Consider the following 25,019-nt stretch of genomic DNA (forward strand, 5'->3'; position numbering starts at 1 on the left):
GGGACAAACACTATCTTGTATTTCTTTCATTATTAATGAAGATCAGTATTTTTATATGCTTATTAGCCATTTGTAGTTCTGTGAGTTTTTTATTCATATCTTCTGCCCATCTTTTATTGTTATTAGGCTTATAATACCACTTTTACAGTGTATTGACATCAATCCTTTGTCTTTTTGTTGTCATATTTATTATCAGTGTTTCTTAAGTCATCACTTGTATTTTAAATTTATCTCTTCTTTCTCTATATAATCATTATAAAATTCTATATAGTCGAATTTACTTCTTTTTTCCCTTTTATAGCTTTTTTAAAGCACATTATCTCCTGTCTTAGTTCAGCTGCTATAACAAAATACCATCAACTGTGTAGCTCATCAACAACAGAAATGTATTTATCACAGCTCTGGAGGCTGGAAGTCCACGATCCTGACACTAGCATCTTCTTGTAAGGGCAGTATTCCCGTTCATGCAAGTTTCACCCTCCTGACCCAGTTACCTTCCAGAGGCCCCACATCAGAGTACCATCACACTGGGATTAGGATTTCAACATATGTACTGGGGGGGGGATACAAGTATTCAGTCTGTTGCAAAATATAAAATAAAAGGCATTTACCTGTCACCCAGCCCAAGATTATAAAAAATACTCCCAAATTTGCTTCTAGTACTTTCATGATATAATTTTTAATAACTTTTTATTGTGATATAATTGACATACTCCCAAATTTGCTTCTAGTACTTTCATGATATAATTTTTAATAACGTTTTATTGTGATATAATTGACATATAACATCATCATAATAGTTTAGGTAAATAACATCACGATTCAATATTTGTGTATTATAAAGTAATCATCACAGTAAGTCTAGTTTCGCTTCTCAGCCTTTTGGCTAAGATCAAGTGTAGTATCTGTTCTTATCATAGTAAGTCTCGTATCCTGGCCGGTTTGGCTCAGCAGTTAGAGCATCAGCCTTTGGTCCAGAGAGACCTGGGTTCGGTTCCTGCTAAGGGCACGTGCCTCAGTTGCAGTTTGTCCCTGGCCCTGGTTGGGTTGTGTGGGTGGCAGCCACTCGATGTGTCTCTCTCACGTCGTCGTTTCTCTCTCTCTCTCTCTCCCTCCCACTCTATCTGAACAAAAAATGGAAAAATGTCCTCGGGTAAGGATAAAAAAAAAATGTCTAGTTACCATCCATCACCTCCCATAGTTATACATTCTTTTTTCTTGTGATGAAAACTTTTAAACTGTACTCTCTTAGCATATTTCAAATATATAATACAGTATTATTAACTGTAATCATCATGCTGTATATTCCATCTCTAGTACTTATTTATTTTATTACTGGAAATGTGTACCTTTTGACTCCCTTCACCCTTTTCCCCCATCCCTTCACCCCTGCCTCCCCCAACCTCTGGAAGTCAACAGTCTGTTTTCTCCATGATCTCAGTGTGGAGTTTCTTTGTTGTTTTTCTTTAGGTTCCACATAAGTGAGATCATATGGTATTTGTCTCCTCTGTCTGACTTATTTCACTTAGCCCAACGCCCTTAAGTTTCATCTATATTGTTGCAAATGGCAGAATTTCCTTCTTTTTTATAGCTTGAATAATATTTCATTGTGTGCTTGTATATCTATGTACCTATGTATATCACATTTTTTTTATTCGTTCTCCGTCAGTGGACTCTTGGGGTGTTTTCATGCCTTGACTATTGTAAATAATGCTACAGTGAACATGGAGGTGCATATATCCTTTTCACTTAGTGTTTTTATTTTCTTTGGATAAATATCCAGAAGTAGAATTCATGTGTCATATGGTAGTTCGATTTTTTTCTTTTTTGAGGAACCTCCATACTGTTTTTCATAGAGGCTGCACCAGTTTACGTTCCCACCAGCAGTACACAAGAGTTCCCTTCCGTTTGTGTCTTCAGCAACACTTAGTATTTCTTGTCTTTTTTATGATAGCCATTCTTTTTTTTTAAATCATCACCTGAGGATATGTTTTTATTGATTTTTTTTAGAGAGAGAGAGGAAGGGAGAGCAAGAGAGAGAGAAACATGGATGTGAGAGAGATACATTGATCAGTTGCCTCCCATACATGGCCCAAACCCACAACTAGGTATGTGCCCTGATTGGGAATTGAACCCGCAACCTTTTGGTGTAGGGGAAGATGCTCCAACCAACTGCACCACCTGGCCAGGATGATGATAGCCTTTCTAACAGGTGTGAAGTGATATCTCACTGTGGTGTGTTTTTTTTCTACATTAATAATATATTTACCCCCAACATGTTCAAAGTATTATCTTCTCATCAATTGATTTAAAAAGAGAAATATACTAAATATTTTTAAATCTTTATTGTGGTTTTGATTTGCATTTCCCTGATGATTAGTGACGGTGAGCACCTTCTCATGTACCTGTTGGCCATCTGTGTGTCTTCTTTGGAAATATGTCTACTCAGATCCTCTGCCCATTGGTTAGTCAGACTGTTTGGTTTGCAGGGGTGCTATTGGGTTGTATGAGTTTTTGTTGTTTTTTTAAATCACAAACATTTTCATTTTATTTTATTTCTTTTTTTTATCGCCATTCATCTCTCCTATACCCTCCTCCACCTCCACCCGCATCCCTATCCCCCATCCCCTGCAATCACCACACTGTTGCTGCTTTCCATGAGTCCTTTCTCTTTTTTTTTCTTTTTTGCTCAGTCCTTCCACCCCCCAGTGCCGCCCCCTCCTCCTGCAGAGCCTTCAGCCTGCTCTCCATCTACGAGTCTTGTCACTATGTTGCTAGTTAGTTCAGTTTGCTCATTAGATTCCACATGTGAGTGAGATCATGTGGTACTTGTCTTTCTCTGACTGGCATATTTCACTTAGCATAATGTTCTTTAGGTCTATATATATATCAGACCCCTTATCAGATATATGGTCTGCAGATATTTTCTCTCACTCAGTAGGCTGTCTTTTCTTTCCTTTTTTTTTATTAATCTTCACCTAAGGATATTTTCTTCATTTATCTTCAGATAGAGTGGGAGGGGGAGAGGGAGAGAGAGCGAAACATCGAAGTAAGAGAGACACATCCACTGGCTGCCTCCAGCATGACCCCGACCAGGGCCAGGGCCTGAACTGCAACCAAGGTACGTGCCCTTGATGGAATCGAACCTGCAACTCTTTGGTCCGCAGGCCGATACTCTAACCACTGACCCAAATTGGCCAGGGCAGTAGGTTGTGTTTTCAGTTATTTCTTTTGCTGGGCAAAAGCTTTTTAGTTTGATGTAGTACCACTTGTTTATTTCTCTTTTGTTGCCTTTGTTTTTAGCATCAAATCTAAAAATCATCACAAAGACCAGTGCCAAGGAGCTTATTGCTTGTTTTCTTCTAGAATTTTTTAGATTCCAGGTGTTACATTCAAGTCTTTAATTCATTTAAAGTTAATTTTCATGTATGGTGTTATATAGTAGTTCAGTTTTATTCTTTTGCATGTGGCTGTCCAGTTTTCCTAACACTATTTATTGAAGAAACTATCCCTTCCCCACTGTATAGTCTTGACTCCTTTGTCATCAGTTAATTGACCAGATATGTATGTGTTTATTTTTGGACTCGCTATTTTGGTTCATTAATCTATCTGTGTGTCTGCTTTCATGCTAATACCATACCATAATAATAATTATAATTATTATTGCTTTGTAGTAATATAGTTTAAAATCAGGGAGCATGATGCCTCCAGCTTTGGTTTTCTTTCTCAAGACTGTTTTGGTTATTTGGGGTCTTTTATGGTTTCATACAAATTTTAGAATTGTTCTATTTCTTTGAAAAATGCCATTGGAATTTTGATAGGGATTGTATTGAATCTGTAGATTGCTCTGGGTAGTATGGACATTTTTTTTTTTTTAATCCTAACCCGAGAATATTTTTCCCTTGATTTTCTAGATAAAGAGGAAGGGAGGGAGAGAAAGATAAACATCATTGTGAAAGAAACACATTGATTGGTTGCTTCCCACATGACCTTGATTGGGGCCAGGATCGAACCTGCAACCCAGGTTTATACCCTTGACCAGGAATCAAACCTGCAACCCTTCAGTACCGTGGTTATGTCATCTGCAAATAGTGTCAGTTTTACTTTTTTTTCGATTTGGACACCTTTATTTCTTATTCTTGTCTAATTGTTCTGACTAAAATTTCTAGTACTGTGTTAAATAAAAGTGGCAAAGTGGGCATCCTTGTCTTGTTCCTGATCTTAAAGGAAAGCTTTCAGCTTTTCACCATTGAGTATGATGTTTGCTGTGGGCTTGTCATCTATGGCCTTTATTATGGTAAGGTGCATTCTCTCTATACCCACTTCCACGAGGGTTCTTATCATAAATGGATGTTGAATTTGGTCAGATGCCTTTTCTGCATTTATTGAGATGATCATATGTTTTTATCCTTGTATCACATTTATTAATTTGCAGATGTTAAACTACGCTTGCATCTCTGGAATAAATCTCTATTGATTATGGTGTATGATCCTTTTAATGTATTGTTGACTTTATTTGCTCATATTTTGTTGAGGGACTTTGCATTAGTGTTTATCATGGATATTGGCTGCAGTTTTCTTTTCTTGTGTCCTTGCCTGTTTTTGATATCAGGTAATGCTGGTCTTGTAAATGAGTTTGGAAACTTTCCCTCCATTTCTGTATTTGGAATAGTTTGAGAAGGATTGGTATTAATTCTTCTTTGAATGTGGGGTAGAATTCACCTGTGAAGCCATCGGGTCCTGAAGTTTTGTTTTGGGGGAGGTTTTTAATTACTGATTCAGTTTGGTTTGTTCATATTTTCTAGTTCTTCATGATGCAGTCTTGGTATGTTTTATGTTTCTAGGAATTTATCCATTTCTTCTAGGTTTTCCAATTTGTTAGCATGCAGTTGTTCATAGTAATCTTTTATGATTCTTTGTATTTCTGTGGTATCACTTGTAACGTCGTCTTTTTCATTTCTGATTTTATTTGTGTCCTCTCTCTTTTTTTCTTGGTAAGTCAAGCTAAAGATTTGTCTGTTTTGTTTATCTTTTGAAAACCAACTCTTAGTTTTATTGATCTTTTCCATTATCTTTTTAGTCTCTATGCCATTTATTTTCACTCTGATCTTTGTTATTTCCTTCCTTCTACCAACTTTGTGCTTTGGTCTTCATTTTATAGTTCCTTGAGGTGTGAAGTTAGATTGTTTATTTGAAATCTTTCTTTTTTCTTAATGTAGGCATTTATCTCTATGACCTTGCCTCTCAAAACTAGTTTTGCTGTATCCCATAAATGTTGGTGTATTGTATTTCAATTTTTATTTGTCTCAAAGAATTTATTTCTTTTTTGATCATTCAGTTTTTCAGTTGCATGTTGTTTAATTTTCACCTGTTTATGAGATTGTTTTATATAACTGATTTCTAGTTTTATATCATTGTGGTCAGAATAGATGCTTGATGAGATTTCAGTCTTCTTAAATATATTGAGACTTGTTTTGTGGCCTAACGTGTGGTCAGTCCTGGAGAATGTTTCATGTGCACTTGAGAAGAATGCGTATTCACAGTATAATTTTTAAATTTAAATCTTTAGCCAGTTTGAAGTTTATGCTTATGTATGGTATAAGCAGGAATCTAAGTAAACAAGGCCCGTAGACCTAAAATATTCATTGATTTCTAATGCCCTTTGATCATATTCTAAATCTCATTGATCAAATTTTATCAATACAATACTTTTAACTAGTATACTTTTGTAGTATGTTTTATAATCTGGTAGAACAAATCCCACATCATTTTTCTTTCTTTAAAATATTTTCTTGTCCAGCCAGTGTGGCTCAGTGGTTGAGCATCGACCCATGCACCAAGAGGTCACTGGTTCTATTCCCAGTCAGGACACATGCCCAGGTTGTGGGTCCAATCCTCAGTCAGGGACATGCAGGAGGCAGTCAGTCGATGTTCTCTCTCATTGATATTTCTATCTCTCTCTCTCTCTCTCTACCTTCCTCTCTCTCTAAAATCAATGAAGGGAAAAAAAATTTTAACAATAAAATAAAATATTTTCTTGGGCCCTGGCTGGGTGACACACCAAAATGTTGCAGGTTTGATTCCCAGTCAGTGCACATACCTAGGTTGTGGGTTCCATCCCCGATCAGGGCATGTACAGGAGACAACCAATCAGTACTTTTCTCTCTCTCTCTCTCTCTCTCTCACATCAATGTTTCGCTCTGTCTCCCTTCCTCCCTCCCTTCCTTCTTCTCTCTCTCCAAAAAAATAAAAAATTCTCAAGTGAAGATTAAAAAATAAAATATTTTCTTCCTTCTTCTTATATATTTACACTTAAGGATAAATTTTAGAATCAATTACCAAATTCCAAAAAGAGTCTTTAGGATTTGATTTGGAAATGTATTTATACTATACTTAGGTAAAAACAAAATCAGTTTATAAAGTCTCAAAAAATATATGACAATGCCCTGGCCAGTTTGGCTCAGCGGTTAGAGCGTCGGCCTGCGGTCCGGAGAGACCCGGGTTCGGTTCCCACTAAGGGCACGTACTTTGGTTGCAGTTTGTCCCCGGCCCTGGTTGGTCGTGAGGGTGGCAGCCACTCGATGTGTCCCTTCACATCGATGTTTCTCTCTCTCTCTCCCTTCCTTTCTCTCCCTCCCACTCTATCTGTACAAAAAAATGGAAAAATATCCTCGAGTGAGGATAAAAAAAATATATATATGAGACAAGCCCTGGCCGGTTTGGCTCAGCAGTTAGAGCGTTGGCCTGTGGTCTGGAGAGACCCGGGTTCAGTTCCCGCTAAGGGCGCGTACCTCAGTTGCAGTTTGTCCCCGGCCCTGATTGGCTTGTGTGGGTGTCCCTTTCACATTGATGTTTCTCTCCCCCCCCCCCTTCCCACTCTATCTGAACAAAATATCAAAAAGTGTCCTCGAGTGAGGATTAAAAAATATATATAATGACAAAATATATAGCAATGGTCATCTCCTGATGCTTATGTTATAGGTGACTTTTTCTTTGTGCTTTTCTTTTCTAAATGTTTTACAATGCACGTGCAGTACTTTTTAAATCCAAAAAAAAAAACCCTGAAAAATGTTATTAAACTATAATGTACCCATTAGTAACTTCTTGTTTATCTATTTAACATAACAGAAGCCAAAAAGAATAAGAAATATTTCATGGGAAATAAATATGTGAGTTGTAGAAAGTCAAGTACAGATACCTGACTCAGAATATAAACCAGAGTTGTTCAGAACATTCCCAGGATAATCTGAAGCAACACACCCTGGCATTCTCCTCGCTTACTTTGAGTGGTTGACCTCAGTTCATTGAAGAGACTTAAGAGTTGTAGCGTTTTTACATGGCAGTATTTCTGGGTTATATTCTGCGCAGCTGTATTTACAAGGCACCTGACCTTCTTGGTTTTTCCGTTCAGAGATTTATATTTATATTCATATTCATATTCATATTTATATGAACAGCCAGGCCTTGATATGCACTAAGACTTAGTGTGGTCCAAATCTAGCCCTTGCATTTCTTGGTCTTTTGGTCAACATTTAACAGAAAGAAGATTGCTGAATCTATTCCCAGCTCTTTGACATATTTTAAGAAGCATCATGTTAATTCTTGGCTCAGAGTATCTAGATTCTATCAACACTGTAGTTAGAACTTGATTCTCTTTGCTTTTTAACCTACATGCTCTTTTGGGTAATCTCACCAATTTAATAAAAACAACAGTAACAATAATTATAACATGTAACATTTATTGAGCATTTTCTATGTGTCAGGCATTATACTGCTCTTTATAGAAATGACTCTTTAAATCTTTAAAACAACCTATAAATGTTATTGCCCCATTTTACAGATGAAAAAACTGAGACTCAGAGAGGTCCAGATCATACAAACTAATAATTGGCAGAGCTGACATTGAAACCCAGGCAGCCTAACTCTCTGAAGCCTATGTTCTTAACTACACTTTAAACTCAATTTTTAATTTCCCTCCTTTCCTAAAACCAGCTCTGCCTCCTGTATTTTCAATCTTATTTGTCTAATACCACAGCTAGAGCTGTCAAAAGTATTCTCCATTCTCTATCACTTAACTCCGCCTCCTACCTTTGCAAAGTCTTACATTCGTCTGTTCTTCTCCATGTCCCCAGACCCCCATCTTCGTTTTAGCCTCCTTAACTCTCATGTGGGCTGGTAACAGTTACCTCCCTTCACGTATTCTTTTGTTGACTCAGTCTAACATGTTTTATCTTTATAGCTATCTTCTAAGAAAATGAAGCTGATCATGTCCCTGTACTGTTTAAAAACTCTTGGACTTCCCTGTATTATTGTTGTTGTTGGTTTAGCCAGATTAAATCTGAACTCCTTAGCCTTACATACACAATCCGGCCCCAGTCTGTCTCTTCAGCTTTGTTTCCTCTCATTCTTCACCCGGTCTCCTTACCTTACGCTCCAACCACATTGAAACGCCTCACTCTTCCCCAGATCTGTGCCAAGCTCTTTCATAGTTCTATGCATCTGCACTTGTTTCATCTGTTTGAAAGCCTCTCTGCCTTTGATCTCCTAGACAAACTCCTATTCAGCTCTCAAGATCCAGATCACATGTTGCCTTCCGTAACAGCTTCTCGGATTTCTCCAGCGTGGAGCAGTCGTCCTCACCTCTTCCCTGTAGCGTGTGTTCATGCCTCTGTCACGGCCCTTACCGTGCTGGGTGGTAATTACGTTTGCACGTTTGTCTCTTTTATTAACCTAAAGGGTCTTCAGGGCAAGAACCAAATTTAGGCCCTTAATAAATGTTGGTTTAATGCTTGAAGGCATGTCAAAGAGGGTGTTTAAAACACTAAGAAGTTAGAAATATACTTACTCCTAAACAAACAGAAGACTACGTCATGTCTAAAATTAATAGGCCTGAGGTAGGGTCATCTAACACACTAAATAAAAGTGGTGCATAGAAACGGGAAGCCTTTTAAATGATAAGTTTCCTAGGTCACGGACCATTGTGCAAGGTTAAGATCTTGTCTGAGATCATCCGTGTACCTGGGCATATGTGTGACATTGTGGCTCAGTGGAGGGAACATACCACCCGGACTGAGAGGACTGGGCTGGAGTCCTGGCTCTGCAAATTACCACCTTTGGGACTTGGTCTAGTCACTGACCTCTTTAGACCTCATTTTCTTGAAAAGACATATGATATTTACTTTTTTACACATTCCTGGTTGTTAATTTAGATGCAGGAAGACTTCACATGAAAAGTGTCTCTTTTGTCGGTTTTTTTTTAAGCTTTGTTGAGGTGTAATTGACAAATAAAATTGTGATATATTTAAAGTGTACAACATGATGGTTTGATATACATATACATGGTGATAGGATTTCCACAATTGAAATACAGTCATCATCTCACATAGGTCCTTTTTTTCTTTCTTTATTTCTTTCTTTTTTTTATTAATTTTATTAATTTTAGAGACAGAGGAAGGGAGAGGGAGAGAGAGAGAGAAACATCTATGAGAGAGAACATTGGTTGGCCGCCTCCTTCATGCCCGTACTGGGGATCGGGCCCACAACCTGGGCATGTGTCCTGACCGGGAATCGAACTGGTGACCTCTTGGTGCCTGGGTCGACACTCAACCACTGAGCCACACCGGCCGGACGGTCCTGTTTTTTCTTTATGTGAATACTAAAGTTATACTCTCTTAGCAAATTTCAGTTATACATACAGTACGATGTAACCAACTTTGTCACCATGTTTAACCTTAGATCCTCAGACCGTATTCATCTTATATCTGAAAGTTTGTACCCTTTGAGCAACCTCTCTCCATTTGCCCCATTCCCCAGCCCCCTGGCAACTACCATTCTACTCTCTGATTTTATGAGCTCGATTTTTTTTCTTTTTCCAGACTCCACATTTAAGTGATACCATGCAGTCTTTTTTCTTTCTCTGTCTGGCTTTTTTTATTTAGCATAATGTCCTCCAGGTTCATCCATGTTGTTGGCAAATATCGTGTCTTTATTGATAAAGAGTAATTCTTAACTCAGAGCAAATAGGGTTGTTGTGCTTTACCTGAAATCCATCTTTCCTTTCCCTGTCAGCTTCAGAACGAGTTAGAGAAAGGCGAGCGGGACAACGCAGACCTGCAGGAGTTTGCCAACGCCATCCTGCAGCAGATAGCAGACCACTGCCCCGACATCCTGGAGCAGGTGGTCAACGCGCTGGAAGAGTCATCCTGACCCCGCGTTGTGGGGAGTGGCCAGGCCAGCAGCCCAGCAGAGTGAACCAGGAGCCAAGAAAAGGGGATGACGAGGACAGGCACCCAGGAACTTTTGGGCCCCGTGCAAACTCTACAAACTATCCTACCCGATTAGTCCTTCAGGTGCGGCTCCAGCACCATCTACAGCGGCTGTCTTACCCAGCCTGTCCACGTTGGGTGTTGTCTCTACGCTTACTGTTTTGATGTCCAGGGTGGGTAGGTAAGTGGCCATGGCTCCAGGAGGAACCGCCCTCTAGTCGTCAACAGTGGAGAACTCTGGAAGCTGGTGGCTCTGCCCTCACAGAGGGACATGGAGTAGGGAGCCTCTCGCCTCTGCCCTCGACATGAGAGCTGAGTCTGGAATCTGCTCGGAGTTCAACGTACGGAGAGAGCGCTTCCCCATGGCCGAGAGAGCGGAGTGTCCTCATACCACAGGTGCTGTCTCCTACAAGGATAACAAATTCTCCAGAAGATATTATTTGGAAGAGGGGGGGCGAACAGGGACAAACAGAACACCGACTCGTCTTTGTACTGCCTTCGTCTACTGTCCATCTGCAGCGTTTGTGCAGGGGAGCTGCCCGCAGGCCTCCTGAGGGCTCAGAGCACTCTAGAGCCCAGCCCGGTCTGGGTCACTGTCCCTGCTCTTCTCAACCCTCAGCAGGAGGACGGTGCAGACAGCTCCCTCCGCGTCTCTCTCGAATGAGGCTTCGGCCCTTCGCTAGGTGTGTCAGATCATGTGTCTCCAGTGGGGAGAGGGGGCCGGGCGTGAGGCACGGTCAGCTCCAGCTGTGCTTCTGTAGGTGACCGTTCCTCGGGCTCAGGCTGCTTTCTCCTGAGCATCTCTCTCCTCAGCCCTGAGCCCAAAAGAATGCTCCTGCCTTCCCACCGCCAAGCTCCAAGCCTTGTAGCCCAGAGGTTACGACCCTTCTCCCCCTCAAGCTTAGCTCTTGATTTCCACGCCTAGAACCTTCCCGTGCATTGCCTGGGACCTCCTTCTGACACAGATGAATGTTTCTCATCCCACACACATTCCTTCCTCCATTCTCTCAGTCAAAGAATATTTATGAAACGCCTACTGTTAGGCACTCATCCTTGAAAAGAAATTGAGGGAGAGGTGTAAAGGATTATATGAGACATACTCACTTGAGTTGAAGCAGTAAAAGATACCATCTTAGTAGGAGGTATCATTTCCAGAAAAATCTTCCACAAATCAGCATTTCTCATTGCTCACTAAAATGGAATTGACGGATTGGAGGGTTGGGGGCCGAGTCACTTACTTGCCTGCAGGATCCCATGTGGTGATTCAGAACCTTTGTTTATGGTTTTACCCTGCAAGAGTGGACTGTCCTATTCAGGGGGCTGTGACTGTGGAGAGTGTTTTCTTAACACATCTCTGTCCACCTTGTGGAACTTGGCCGGCTCCATGTCACAGAGCAGAAAATTGACCCCAAAGTTACAAATCCACTTGAAGGTACTGGCATTTTGCAGGGCGTTTTCCCCAAGCATGACAGTGGCATTTGCAAAAAATCAGGCACCGAGAAATAGACCACTTAACCAACGTGTGGGCCTGTGACCACCTCTGTGGCCAGACACTCACATCTTCTGATAAGAGTTGCCGGGCTAAATGCCTTTGTCTTGCATTTTTCTCCTCTGCCCTTCCCCAGTTACTCACCCAAAGAATCCGACACTGCCTGTAAAGTCATCACGGCCGTCGGTCCAGTACCTTCCCACCAGCAAGCCTTGACTGTCTCATTAACTTATATGGTCAAATCTCCAGCTGCCCTGACTCCCTGCTGTAAAACAGTCTCTCCTGGTGAGAAGCTGTAGAGTGTTCCTTATCAAAGGTTCAAATGGACTCTGCTCATAAACTTCTTACTGAGATGCTTCCTGATAGCGAGGCCGGCCAGAGTGGAGGCGCAGGGGTTAGATATTAAGTGGTGGTCATTTGTGGTCAATTACCGCAATTCCATGTATTTATTGCACTTCTCATAAATCATGTAGATAGCCCCCAGTATTTTAGGGCTGGAGTATTAGAATCTCACTTTAAATACCATAATGCAACGAACCAAGGTGTGATAGCAGCCTTCACAGGGCTCAGCAGAACAGAGAAAGCAGAAGAGGCCCTGTCGAGAGGGCCTGGGCTGACGCTGGCCGGCTGTTGTCTGGCTGGTCTGGCAGGAGAAGGCGTCAGTCAGGTCTGTCCCGATGCGGCCTCTTCCGTCAAACTCCACGCCTCCCACTCTGGTGTGACTCTCACTGCACCTTCTTTCCACCCCTTTCATTCCCACCCCCCGGTTGCGCTCTCTCTAAAACCTGTGGGAGTCCTCAGGACAAGGGCTTCTGAGACGAAACTGTCTGGGGAGACCTCATCTGTCTGGTCTCTGTGAACCGTAGTAGGGAATCGCATTCATTCTTCCTGGTATCTCAGATGGTTCTGAGGACTGTTTGTCCTAGAAGAAAATAGGCTCTGGCTGAAGTTGAAAGGTGAACATGACCTGTATTTGTGTTGTAGGAGCAAAGTCATTACAGTTTCTAGCATTTGAATATCTATTGAGCTCAGACGGTTCATCGAGCCAGCATTTACAAAATGCACAATTCCCATCTCGTAGGGACCGTCATTTTGTGAACTTCTTATGGCATATAAGGTTTCACAAGGTCACTCTACTACCAAAGGTCTGTATGTAGCCTTGAAAAGTCACTGCAGGTTGCCTGTAATGTTCACCAGACTCATCCATTCCATTGGCAAGTCTGCACCCCTAAGGTCTGTACCCCAAACAAAGATCATCATAAAGGGGACGAGAAGAGTGGGCGGGCTGCAGCACGGAGCCATGACTGAAGAAATGCAGTGTGACTTGTCTGTTCATATACCTCTGTCCCAGGTACTCATCGAGTTCTTGATGAAGTATCTGAATTGAGACTTAAAGGACTTGGAAACCATTTGAAATAGAAAAGACTTTAAATGGGCTTTAACATATTAAGAAATACAAGTGGGAATCCTAAAATCCATCTCAATTCTAACCTTTGACCTTGTACATTACAAGCTAAAGATCTAAGTTCTTTTCTCTCTTTCTTACCCTTGGGCTTTAAAAGTACTAATAAGGCAGACTGGAGCCCGACCACCTTCCGCGGCAGTAGTGGGGTGGGACTCGGCACTTTGGTCAGTGAAGGTCTGTCTGGTTTCCCCTGAGGAGCTGCTGGCTTGCCCACCGCTCAGAGTGCCAGGAAAGGAAGAAGGCACCACAGTTTAGTCAACCGCTAAGCTGACCCCTCCCGCACTACGGTCAGGATTGGCGTTTGGATTTGCTGCTAGTGTCCCGCTGACCCCAGGGCCTCCTGCCCCCCTGTTTGACCTCATTACTCAAGCATAGGCCCACTGGCTACCCCTCGGGGTCTTTGAGGAAAGAGCAAATCAAGGACTATGTCACCATCTTGAATGTGACCCTCACGTGACACTTGCTAAGCTTCAGGGGGCCCTGTATCAGCAATATCAGTAACTTCATGTCTGCCTCCGCGGCCTCACCTCCCCCCGCAGAAGCTCCGCCTGTGGGAAGGAGGTGAGAACAGAGCAGATGCCGCCGCACGCTGCCCTCTGCCGAGGCCGCCCTCCGTCCATCACTGCCAGGCCCTGGGCTCCTCGGGACAGTGACTTGAACGTTTTAAAAGAATCTGGAGATTTTCCCCTGTGAACTAAGGAAATACTTGGGCAAGAAAAAGGCATACAAGGAAATCCTTCTGAACAAAATGGCTGTCTTGACTCTTTTTACGCAAAAACTGTTTCCAAACTTTTTAGTGTCAAAACTGTAACCAAGTGTCTCCTGATTTTTTTTCCCCAATGTGTTTAACGAGTGCTGTGACCCCTCATGTAGGTGTTTCTCCTCCTGACTCTTTTGGAGGAGAGGTGGTTTTAGGGACTGCTTTGAGGGGAACGGGTTTTCGTCCCCTCCCACCTCCTCTTCTGTTTCTCTGCTTGTCAATATTGTCTGTGTGGTTCAGAGAATTTGGGCAGTTACATTGTGTCCATTGTTGAGACTATTAAGATATTAAAACGTAGTTGTAGAACTGAAAAATTAAAGAGCTGTGTTTAAAAAATGCAAACCAATATCATGTCAAAGGAGTTCATACTATGGGGCAACCAGGCTCCTCCCCTCCTCCCAGGCTGGCTCCGTGGCAGCTGGGCTGGCCGCTTGGGAAGCACAAGGACACACTCCAGGTAGGTGACTGCCCAGCTGAGAGCAGTGGCCGAGGAGAAGGGATAGGGTCTGGGGCTGAGTCCCAGCTGTGCCAGCGGTTTCCTAGACATCCTCAGGACCCTGCGTAGTTTGTGACCCCATCACCACCACTCACATTGGTCCCAGCTCAGTGTGCCTAATACTGTGAGGCAACCTGGGCTTGACTCTGAAGCCTCACACCTGGCAGCAGCCCTGTGCAGGCCACAGAATCTCCTTCCTGCCCCCTCGGTGCTACATCATCCAGTGACCATCCCATATGGGCCCAGCACTGGCCAGCCCAGAGCCTGCAGACCAGGGAAGGAATTATTCTCAAATCTCAGTTCCTTCTGGCCTCAGTCCTAGAGTCTTTCCCTTTAAGATTTTTAGACCCCAGGTCTCCCAGGCCCAGGCTGTCTCACTTGGCGCCCCGAGATGCCACGGTCAGGAAGGGAAGTCAACCCTGCTGAAGCAGGGAATCCAGCCCTGGGCCCGAGCAGCCCCCTAGCCCAGCCTGTTTGCACACCACACAGTATTGCGTCACCTCTCATGCAGCCAGGCCACCTGCGGGCAGCACAGCGCCCACCCTGCCTGCTGCTGTGCAGGGCCTGCCCCCACCAGGGTGTCCCTGGGACTCGCACTCTCTGCTCCAGAAAAGAAGTGCTACCCTGTAGTGAGGAGCTGGGACGCCGGGCACCGGTTCCTTGTAGCTTGAGTTCCTTTTGGTGACAGCAGCCGCAGTGGTGGTGTCTGATGCAAATGCACCCGCTGCCTTCAAGTGTGTGCGTGCGTGTGCGCGTGTGTGTGCGCGTGTGTGGCCAGAGTCATGTTACTGACAGGATAATGACACTACAAAAAAAATTGTGTTATAGTCAACTTTGCCTTGATAATTATTGTAAACACTTTGTTCATTTTTTTCTTTTTTATTCACAAACTAAATCCATCCGGAAATTATAAAATTATTTAAAAACTGTGTGCTGTCTTTCTTTGAGTTTCATCCAATCTGATCATTCAAGTGAGCTGTGGCCTCAACGCTAGAAAAGCAGGGAGAGGCCAGCAGTCCCCAAGAGGTCAGCTCCGCCGCCGGGCAGCTGGAGAACGGGGCCCATCCCAGAGGCAGAGGAGTTGCCGCACACTCCGGGGGCAGGGCTGGCTGGTGATCTCAGAGACGGGGAGCCTCCGTCAGGTTCCCACTTCAACTCTGGATTGGCAGCCCCTTAATTGCCTTTTAAAGTCAGTTTCCACCTCCCTTGTCCTTCTTACACCCTGGGCCCGGAGTCGGGCTCCGCGGTTCTGGTCTCACTGCTCCGGAGTGTGGAGCAAGCACCGCCGCCGAGGGCTGTGTCGCGGCTCCCGCTCAGATGGCGGAGCGGTGAGGAGGGTCACAGCCCCAGAGGGTGTTCAGAACTGGGATTCGAGCTCATTGGGTGTGCTCCGATGTGTTACCCTGGGGCGGGTGGGCTGTGTCGGCCGACAGAAGCGTGGGTACCAGCAGTGAGAGTTAGCCCAGAGAACTGCTTCAAAAATTTCCAGCCTCGCTGTTTGTCTTGGGCCTGACGCTCAATAAGACACTGCTCCGGGGGACTTCTCTTACGAGAATTCATTTTCTGCTTGGATTCATTTCCGTGTCAACCCCAGAAAGGAACCAGCCCGCTGGCTGCGCTCCCTTCCCTCCCTGGTGAGCTCTGTTGCCCACTGTGCCTTGGCACTTGGCATCAGCGTCCCTGGTGGGCTCTCCAGGTGCCCGGCTCTGCCCTGCCTCACGCTCTGCAGCCCGTGGCTGTTCGTTCACAGGACGGAAAGCCGGTGCTGCTGCCATCTCAGCATGAGGCAGGGTCCAGTTTACCAGCAGAACGTGCGATGCCGCGCAGTGCAGAGTCACAACCACACGCAGACGTGTCCACAGAAAGCTGTCGGATTACCCTGCTCAGCTGTTTCCAGGGCTTCCCATTCATCTTTTCCACTGTGTGCTTACTTGCTCTGTGGTCTGCCAGCACTCAGTTGCAGACAGATGGATACAGAGACCATGGGCTTAAGGAAATATGAGAGGAGAACTTGCAATTGAGAATTCCATTCATTAGCTTGTTTTTTTCCTCTGAATTGGAAAAAGACTATTATTTGATTAAAAAATTTTTTTTCTTTGTATTGATTTTAGAGAGGAAGGAAGAGGGAGAGAGAGATAGAAACATCGATGGGAGAGAATATTGATCGGCCGCCTCCTGCACGCCCCCTACTGGGGATCAGGCCCATAACCTGAGCTGTGCCCCGACTGGGAATCGAACCAGCAACCTCTTGGTGCATGGGTTGATGCTCAACCACTGAGCCACACCAGCCAGGCTGTTACTTGATTTTTGAGGTGAACTATCTCAAACTGGCTCAAAGCTGATTAAGAACTAGTTAGTTTTTAATCCCTCACCCACCCGGGGTGAGGCAGTGTTCTGAGGAAGCTGGTTTGAGATCCATGAGCTTTTCCAGATGCCCTGGGAAGAGCCCTGGACTCACCCTGGAGCCCTCGGCTGCCCTCGACCTCTCAGCCTCTCGTTAACCTTTCTCGGTAAAACATGCCACCTCATCGAGGTCACACGCCACACACGTAGTGAGGACAATCAATAGTGATGTTTTTCCTTTTTGAAAGCTCTTATAAGAGTGTTAAGCATAAAATTGCTTTCTTCATGTCTGCAATTTGCTTTAATTATCCAGTATGTGTGCTGGGGAGGGGGCACGGAGCAGGAAATAGAAAAAGATTGGCCATGAGTCAATACTGATGCTGATCAAGGTTGATGCTGATCGTCAGGTACCTGGGGTTCACTATACTATTCTCTATTTCTCTATATGTTTGAAATGTTCCTATTATATATTTACATCCTTCACCTGTACTTGCTCAGCCATCACACACGGACCTTCCGCACACACACCCCGCCCTGGATCCAAGTAACCACAAACCCACCGCAGCACTTGCTTCAATATCCACACTCTGTGTTACAGGGACCAGGCACACAGATAATAACAGCATGTGCCAGGTTATATCTCATCTTCAGGGCACTCATAGGAGGCAGGTACTATTATCTTTATTTTATACATGGGCAGAGTGGCTGAGCACCTTTCCCAAGGACACAGCTAGTAAGTGGTAGGGCTGGAATCTAAAACCTGCTCTGTCTACAGCTAGTAAGTGGTAGGGCTGGAATCTAAAACCTGCTCTGTCTCCAGAGTTTATGTTCTTCAACCCACCACCATGGCCACTTCTCTTTGGGAGCTCACAGTCCAGTGGAGGACACGAATCCTAACGAGATGTGTTGTGGGAGCACAGAAGAGCAGGCAATGCTCATCATAGACCTCCAAGTTTGACCTTGAAAGGAATGGAATTTTGCCAGCAAACGAGTTCAAGGATGAAGGGCAGAAAAGACAGCCTGAGCAAACACAGGAGCGTAGGAAAGGACATGAGGTGTTGGGGGTAGCAAGCAGTCCAGTGTCGCGTCAAATGCTGCTTGGCTTGGGAGCATGAAGGAGATGACGTGGGGATTCAAAGGTTGGACGGGCCCATGTTGCGAGAGGTCTCTAATGCTCTGGACGGGAGCGCACCACACATTGCTGATCAAAACGGGCTCCAGGGCACGTCACGGCAAAGTCTGCAGCCTTGCTGACCCTGAGAGCTGCCGCTGACCGTGAAGAAAAGGCCGCAGCCTAGAGAACGCTACCCAGACGGGAGGTGATGGACTGGGCTTCAAACCTGGCTGGGTCTGTTTCCAAACATTTCTCTCCAGTTCCTTCCATTAGCTCACAGCATCATCAAAGGCTCAAAGCCAAATAGGAAGCTGTGTGACCTGGGACAAGGAGGACACTCGCAGCCTTGAAGGGTCTGAGGCATCCGGGCCGGGTGGCTGTTGGGGGTTTCAGAGGAAAGAGGGAAGCGATCTGCCCGGTTGTCCAGGATAGATGTGAGCCACACCGGGAGTTCATGCCCTGCTGGGCTCCGGGCACCATGTGTTCTCCAAGAATCAGATGATGAAGCACTTGAATGTTCTCACTTCTCCTGGCCCTTGGTGGGGAAGGACTGAGGCTTGAAGACTCGGCAATTCCATGTCAGCCCTCCCATCCCATCCACTGAGACCATTCTTTTGCCATTTCGTCTGGGGAAGAAGTTACCACCCTTCCACAAGCGATAGCTCACAGGGTGACTGGGACATGCACAGCCTCTCGCTGCTCCTGCGCAACCAGCGCTCTGGCTGCCTTCCAACTGCTCCGGCTCCCTGACATCGCTGACGGTCCCCTCTGCTTCCTGAGCTAACAGGCGCCCGCCCCACCCGCGCCCCCAGCCTTGTGAGCGGAGACCTGAGCCGTGTTCCATTTGAGAGGGAGACTTGGAAACGCCCATCAGGTCTGCAGGCTCTCCGTGCCAAGAAGCGGTCTCTGGCCTCTGGTGGATTCACACTCGAGAGGTGATGCCTGTTTGATTCATCTTGAACTTGAGTTTTGTTTTATTATGATTTTGTTAAGAGTTGTCAGAAACGAGGCTTTGGGGGGCATCTGTCTGCACTCGGAACTTGGACTTGTGTGCGCGTTTTAGTGGGTGGGTGTCCCTGGACGCCTCGCGGTGCATTTGTGCTGAGAACACACCCAGAGACGAGGACGTCCATGGGACGGCGCTCCAGCCTCCCCCGCCCCTCCCGCAGCAGCGGCCAGCAGCCAGGGCCGGGCAGCGCCCTGCACACGGGGCAGGCTCCGGGGTGAATAGGGGACTGGAGGCGTTTGCAGCCACTTTTCCCTTGTTATAAGTATTGATGTCAGGACGCCCCCACAGCTGTTAGGAGTCATCTGACTCTTCAGGGGAGAAGAAAACTCGAGAAGCCCGGCAGCCTTTCTCATCAGCTGGGCTCCTCCCTGGACACGCCCATCACTAGCTGCCCACAGGAGGCCTGCCCCTGCTGTGCGACTCGGGTGCCTGTCTCCAGGCTCCGCGGCTCCTCACCCAGAGGCAGCTTCTGTGGGGCACGCAGGGGGGCTGGGAGCACGGTGCTCAGCCTGCTGGATGGGCACAGAACCGGCTTCTCGGTTTTAGGGCCAAGTAGGGCTTGGCCTGTGGGAACCTGACCTTGAACATGAAGGCAGGTGGGCCAGGAATTGAAAGACTTGCGCTCCCATCTGGGCTTTGGTGCTCATGAGCTGTGCGGCCTTGGAGAAGGGCTTCTTTGACCTTCAGTTTTCTCATTTTTAAAATAGAAACAATAGCTTTGAGACATCATGGAGGGACCTGGAGAGTATTCTGCTAAGCGAAATAAGCCAGTCAGAGAAAGACAAGTATCATGTGATCTCACTTATTTGTGGAATATAATGAACAAAATAAGCTGATGAGCAAAATAGACCCAGAGACATAGACCCAGAGTCATAGACTGACAAACCTCAGAGGAGGGGGGGGGGGGGGGGGAGGTGCAGATAAACCAAAGAACTCATATGCATATAAGCGTAACCAATGGACACAAACAACAATGCTGGGGGAAAGGGTGGGAATGGGAGGAGGGTGTCAATGGGAGGAAAAGGGGAAACATCTGAAACAAAAATAAATTAAATAAATAAAAAAGAAAAAGAAATAAATAAAACGGAAACAGTGCTGCGCACTTCACAAGGGTAGTGAAGGTACCCGTGCAGGTGCAGGGGACGCTCAGGCCCCCCTGAGCCACAGCGGGCACCGCAGTTGTCCCACCGAGGGTGGGTCAGCGTTTGCTGGGCAGCACCCACCATATCTGGGCTAGGCTGGCCCGGGGCCCATCCCCTTTGTGTGAGAGCATCACACTCTCACAGAGCCTCTCCGAGGGCCATTCCTGCTGTCCGACACCCTCCCGAAACGGACGTGGGGATGTGGGGGCCTGGAGTGGGGAGTCTGCTGTGGGGAAATGGCAGACCGTCTCTCAGCCCCTTTTCCAGGCTCCCTCCGAGCCCCCCCCCCCAAGGCACCGTCAGAAGCGCTGGGACTGCCTTCCTGGGAGCCTGGTGCTGGGCATGGGCGGCAGTCCCTTCCCCCAGGGGAGCTGATGCCAACAATCATATTGCTTCTGCTTTAGGAGGAAAAACCCAGATGCCAATGTGTCTGCCTCATCAGCTGGGGCCGGTTACCCTCTGCAGGGATGGGCTCTTGAATGCGAGCTTTGTCTGCCCTGCCTGTTAGTCATTGTGACAAAAGAGACCAGGGAGGCTGGAGCCCAACGTGGATACTTTGGCCAGAACGTCATTGTGGAGCTCAGGCCGCGTACAAACAAACCCTGGTTCCGCACCTCCGAGCCCTCCTACACGACTACACTTGCAAAAGGCGCCCGAGGTGTCCCCGTTCAACCCCAGGAGTGAGAGGACACTGATCTCTGTTTCCTCCCACCCCAAACCCCTGGCCTGCAACTTCTGCCTGTCACCAAGGCCTCAGGGCAGGGCGTGTGTCTGTTACTCCCCTCCGTCCCCAGATGCCCACTGTGCGGCTGGTCCAGTGGTTCAAACAGATTTGCTCACGTCGGCTTCTGTGAGCTCTGTGCTCCGGCAGCGGCTTCCACAGCCTGCCCTGTGTTAGCCCGAGTCACTCAACATGTATCAGTCCCTGAGATATTAGCACGGACATCTGTTATGAACCAAACTTCCCCTGTGGGCAGGACGAGTCAGAACAAGCCGGCTCCAAGTTGCTTGTTTCTGGGTCAGAGCACAGAGACCCAGACGGCAGGGTCCCTCCGGCTGCCTCCTGTGCAAACCACGGAGGGAAGCAGCAGAGCTCGGGAGCCTCTTGTTGAGGACCTACCATGACCCGCTCTGCTGTCCCCTGTGCCAGCTCTGCTCGGCCCTGTGCTGTCCTGGGACTTTTATCTCCTTCCAGTGGCTCTCAAGAATTCTGATAAGGCTCCTTGCTCACCTCGTGGACCTTGCTGAGGGAATGGCAGCTCAGAATCGAACGCAGGTGTCTGCTCCTCAGAGGAACTTCTGCAGGCAGAGGGGCTCATTGATGTTTTGGGAACTTGCCAGGGACTGAAACGCAGCCAATGTTTTTAAAGCTTCCTCTCCTCTGAGTGTGTGTGTGTGTGTGTGTGTGTGTGTGTATACAGCCGTACACCCTAGCTCTATGTTAACAGGCACACGCACACACGCACACACGCGCGCGCGCACACATGCACACACACAGGCTTTGGCTAAGTGTGAGGGTCTCCATGTTACGAAGGAAATGAGTAAACAACTTCAACATTTTTGTTTCCCTCTGAGGCTTACAAAGAAGGTGTTAAGAGCACAAGATTTAAATCATAAACTTTATTAAAAGCCAAACAGCCCAATGTGTAACTCTTGCCAACTTGGACCGTCTCTGGGACAAGCTGCACTGAGCTCATCCAGAAGGAATCGCGGTGGAAGACAATGGGGGGGAGGGCCGGGCTCCAGCTCAGCCCTGCCCCTGGGCCCAGGAGGCCGGTGCGGGAGCCCAGGTAAGGCCTTTAAGCTACTGATTCTTTTTTGTTTTCTACCTTTCCTCATACTATTTTCTTAACAAATGGAGCCTCATTTATGCCTACAGGACTCATGGCATCTCCTCTGGCGAGTCCCAGAACTGGGCAGAATCGCCTGCTTAGTGGGATGTCAGACGAGGAGGGAGCCGCACTGACTAACCCGCCGGGCTCCTCTCCATCCGACCAGAGGGCAACCCTCTCCTCCAAAGACTAGTTGCCTCTTTCCTGACGGCAGGGACATGCTCACAAGACACAGAAATAGAAATAAGACCCCTGCTTCCAAGGAGTTCTAAATCCAGGTGAAGAATCCAAACTAAGACATGGATCAACAGTGAACAGTGTAACTCAGGCTGGGACCAGAGGGCAGGGGACCGACCAGAAGACCTTTCACAGCGCGGAAGGGGCCACTCTCACCCCCTGCCCACCTTCAGCTCCTGTCGTCTTCCCTGCGACCTACCCAGCTCAGGCACTTCACTCCCTCCTGGCCCAGCTCCTGTCCTGGATCTGTTTCTATTCCCAAGGACATTTCTGCACCATCAGGGTCTCGTGATTTTTGTGTCACTGGACCTGCAGGTGCCTCATCTGCCCTCTCTGACCCAGCTGCCAAGGACAGGAGCCCGTCTCTGCAGTGCCTGGGACAGAAGCCATTCCACTCCATCTCTGAGCTGGGCCCTCCGAGGGACTCAGCAGTGACGGTGCTCAGTTAGTGGGCACGGGGCCATGCTGATCCTGTTCTGGCTAGTTAGACTGAACAGCTTTAGGAGACCTACTGATCTTTCCTATCTTAGCGAAAATACTGGTTTTATTATAAGGTGTTAAAAGTCATCAGCACAACCTGGGACTGACTACAGCATTCCTGCAGATCTCGTCGGTGTCATCTCCTGGGAGCACAGAGGACGGAGCCCAGAATCGCTGAGACCTCCAAACTCTGAGACTGGGGTGGGTCTGGCAGGACTCCATCTATTCCCCTTGCAGTCATTTCCCATATACGTGTTTGTAGGAGTCTCTGTAAATAGCAATTAAATATTCTTGACAGGATATGTGTCTGCAAACCAGGGCTTCTATTAAATGTGATGACTTCCTCCTGGAGTTTCTTTGACTTCTCCCTCCTAAGAAAGAGAGGGGAGGCGTGTGCTCTAGCCGGGCCGTGAATCGAGGGCCCAAGGCAGCTCACAGGCTGCAGTGACCGCTCACACTCGCCTGGACAGCCGGAGATGCCCGTGGCCAAAGGAAGCCGAGGCCGGCTCCCACTCGGCCCCAGGGGCAGCTCCTCCAACCCGCACCTGCCTAGCCTTTCCCAGCAGCTGCCTTATTTTCTTCCTCTCTCACTTTCCCCCTTTGCTTAAAAAGATCTCACCACAAAAATATCTTCCTCTCTCCTCCACGTGTCGCGACCAGATCAGCACACCCCGGGGCCGGGAACCGCGCTCACCTGCAGGCTGGAGCTGCTCGGGCAGGCGCTGACCAGAGTCGGTGTCAGGTCTGGTGGGTTCCCAGCAACGCCGGGGAGAAACTGGCCTGGGTCTCCCCGACACTAAACCCCACGGTGGCGGCCGAGCCAGGTTGGTGCGGAAGTGTCCTGAACCCAACTCCTTTATTTATGTCTGTGTCTCCCCCAGCTTTTCTCGGGATGCCCTGAGGATTGCATCCGTGGTGGTCTCCAGCTTCGCGCCGGTCACTGCTGACCGCGGGCAGCTTTCGTCCCCAGGGCAACCGGGGCCAGCCGCCCTCGGCCCTCCTCCGCCCGGGCTGGCAGGTGTCTGCGGAGACCCTCTCCGAACAGACGCTCCGAGTCGGTACAAAGCAGCCCCGGGTGTAACGGGAGGGAACGCGCCCTTTCTGAAGAGCCTCTGTCGCCGACGCTGAGCTCGCCCCTACGCGTGTCCCAGGGGCCGCGCACGGGTTCCACAGATGCGCAGGGGCGCAGGCCCGCTTGGGCTCATCGTCGGGTATCCCTGCGCCTAGAGAAGTGGCCGGTGCATTCTCGGTGTCCAGTAAAATGTGTCCCGTCACGAACGGGAAGGACACGGGCAGGCGCTGGGCCGGCTGCCGCTGCCGCAGACCCACGCGGGGCCTCGCGAAGCCCGGCCCACGGGCCCCAGCGCGGCTCGCCCCGCTCGCCCTCCTCGCCTCTGGATGCCGCCCATCGTGGGGCTCTATCAAAGGCCACCCCCCGATGGTACTGTGGATCCTCAAGAACTAAACATAAACCACCCTCTGATCCGGCGAGTCCGCTTGCGTGTGCGGCCCGCGGACGGGGAGGCAGCGCCCGGGGGAGCCGCGTGCGCCCGTGTTCCAGCGACTCAGCCGCAGCCAAAGGCGGCCCGCCCGGCGGATAAAACGAAATACGCATCCGACGGAGCATCACTCGCCTTACGCGGGAAAGTCTGGCCCACGCAGCAGCGTGAGGAAACTTGAGGACATTATACTGTGATTAGGAGACACAAGAAGACAAATAGCTATGATTCCTCTTATAGGAGGTCCAGGGAGGAGGCAAGTCACACGGGGGGCGGGGGGGGGGGGCACTGTGCGTGCACTTACTGCCATGAGTTATACGCTTCAAATGCTTCAAATGGTAACTTTTATATGATGGAAATTTTATCACAATAAAAATTCATCTAAAAATAACAAATAGAGCCCGGCTAGTGTGGCTCAGTAGTTGAGCATGGTCCCATGGACTCAGAGGTCCCGGTTGGATTCCTGGTCAGGGCATGTGCCCAGGTTGTGGGTTCGACCCCCTAGTGGGGAGGGGGGTGCAGGAGGCAGCTAACGGATGTCTCTCTCTCACATCATGTTTCTATCACTACCTTTCTCTCTCTAAAATAAAAAGAAAATCAATAAAAACAATTTTTTAAATAAAAATAACAAATACAGACATACATTAGAGTTTTGTTGGAGATGATGAAAAAGTTTGGATCTAGCTAGTGGGACAGTTAGACACCAGGGTGAGCGCTTCTAATGCCACCACACTGCAGACTTACAAACAGCTGAATTACAAATACTACGTTATGTATTTTTACCACAGTAAAAATTGTTTTCTAATTTAAAGGCTACCGCACACTGATTTCTTGCAGTCTTGAGCTCTGCTTTGATCATTTTCTCGCCCTGGTCTGGAATCTTCCAAA

At 47.3% G+C, this 25,019-nt stretch overlaps 1 protein-coding gene and 1 pseudogene across 1 annotated transcript in view; both read left to right on the forward strand.

The window, feature by feature from the left end:
* The window catches only part of ERC1 (ELKS/RAB6-interacting/CAST family member 1), a 489,747-nt gene extending 478,668 nt beyond the window's left edge, over positions 1 to 11,079 (forward strand). Inside the window, exon 20 of the mRNA XM_036251762.1 lies at positions 10,069 to 11,079. Coding sequence (XP_036107655.1) covers positions 10,069 to 10,206 — 138 coding nt within the window. The 3' untranslated portion in view covers positions 10,207 to 11,079. The remainder of the gene's footprint in view (positions 1 to 10,068) is intronic.
* On the forward strand, positions 867 to 971 carry LOC118624922 (annotated as a pseudogene).
* Positions 11,080 to 25,019: the final 13,940 nt, after the last annotated feature.

This window comes from Molossus molossus, unplaced genomic scaffold, assembly GCF_014108415.1.
Source record: "Molossus molossus isolate mMolMol1 unplaced genomic scaffold, mMolMol1.p scaffold_m16_p_10, whole genome shotgun sequence".
Lineage (NCBI taxonomy): Eukaryota > Metazoa > Chordata > Mammalia > Chiroptera > Molossidae > Molossus > Molossus molossus.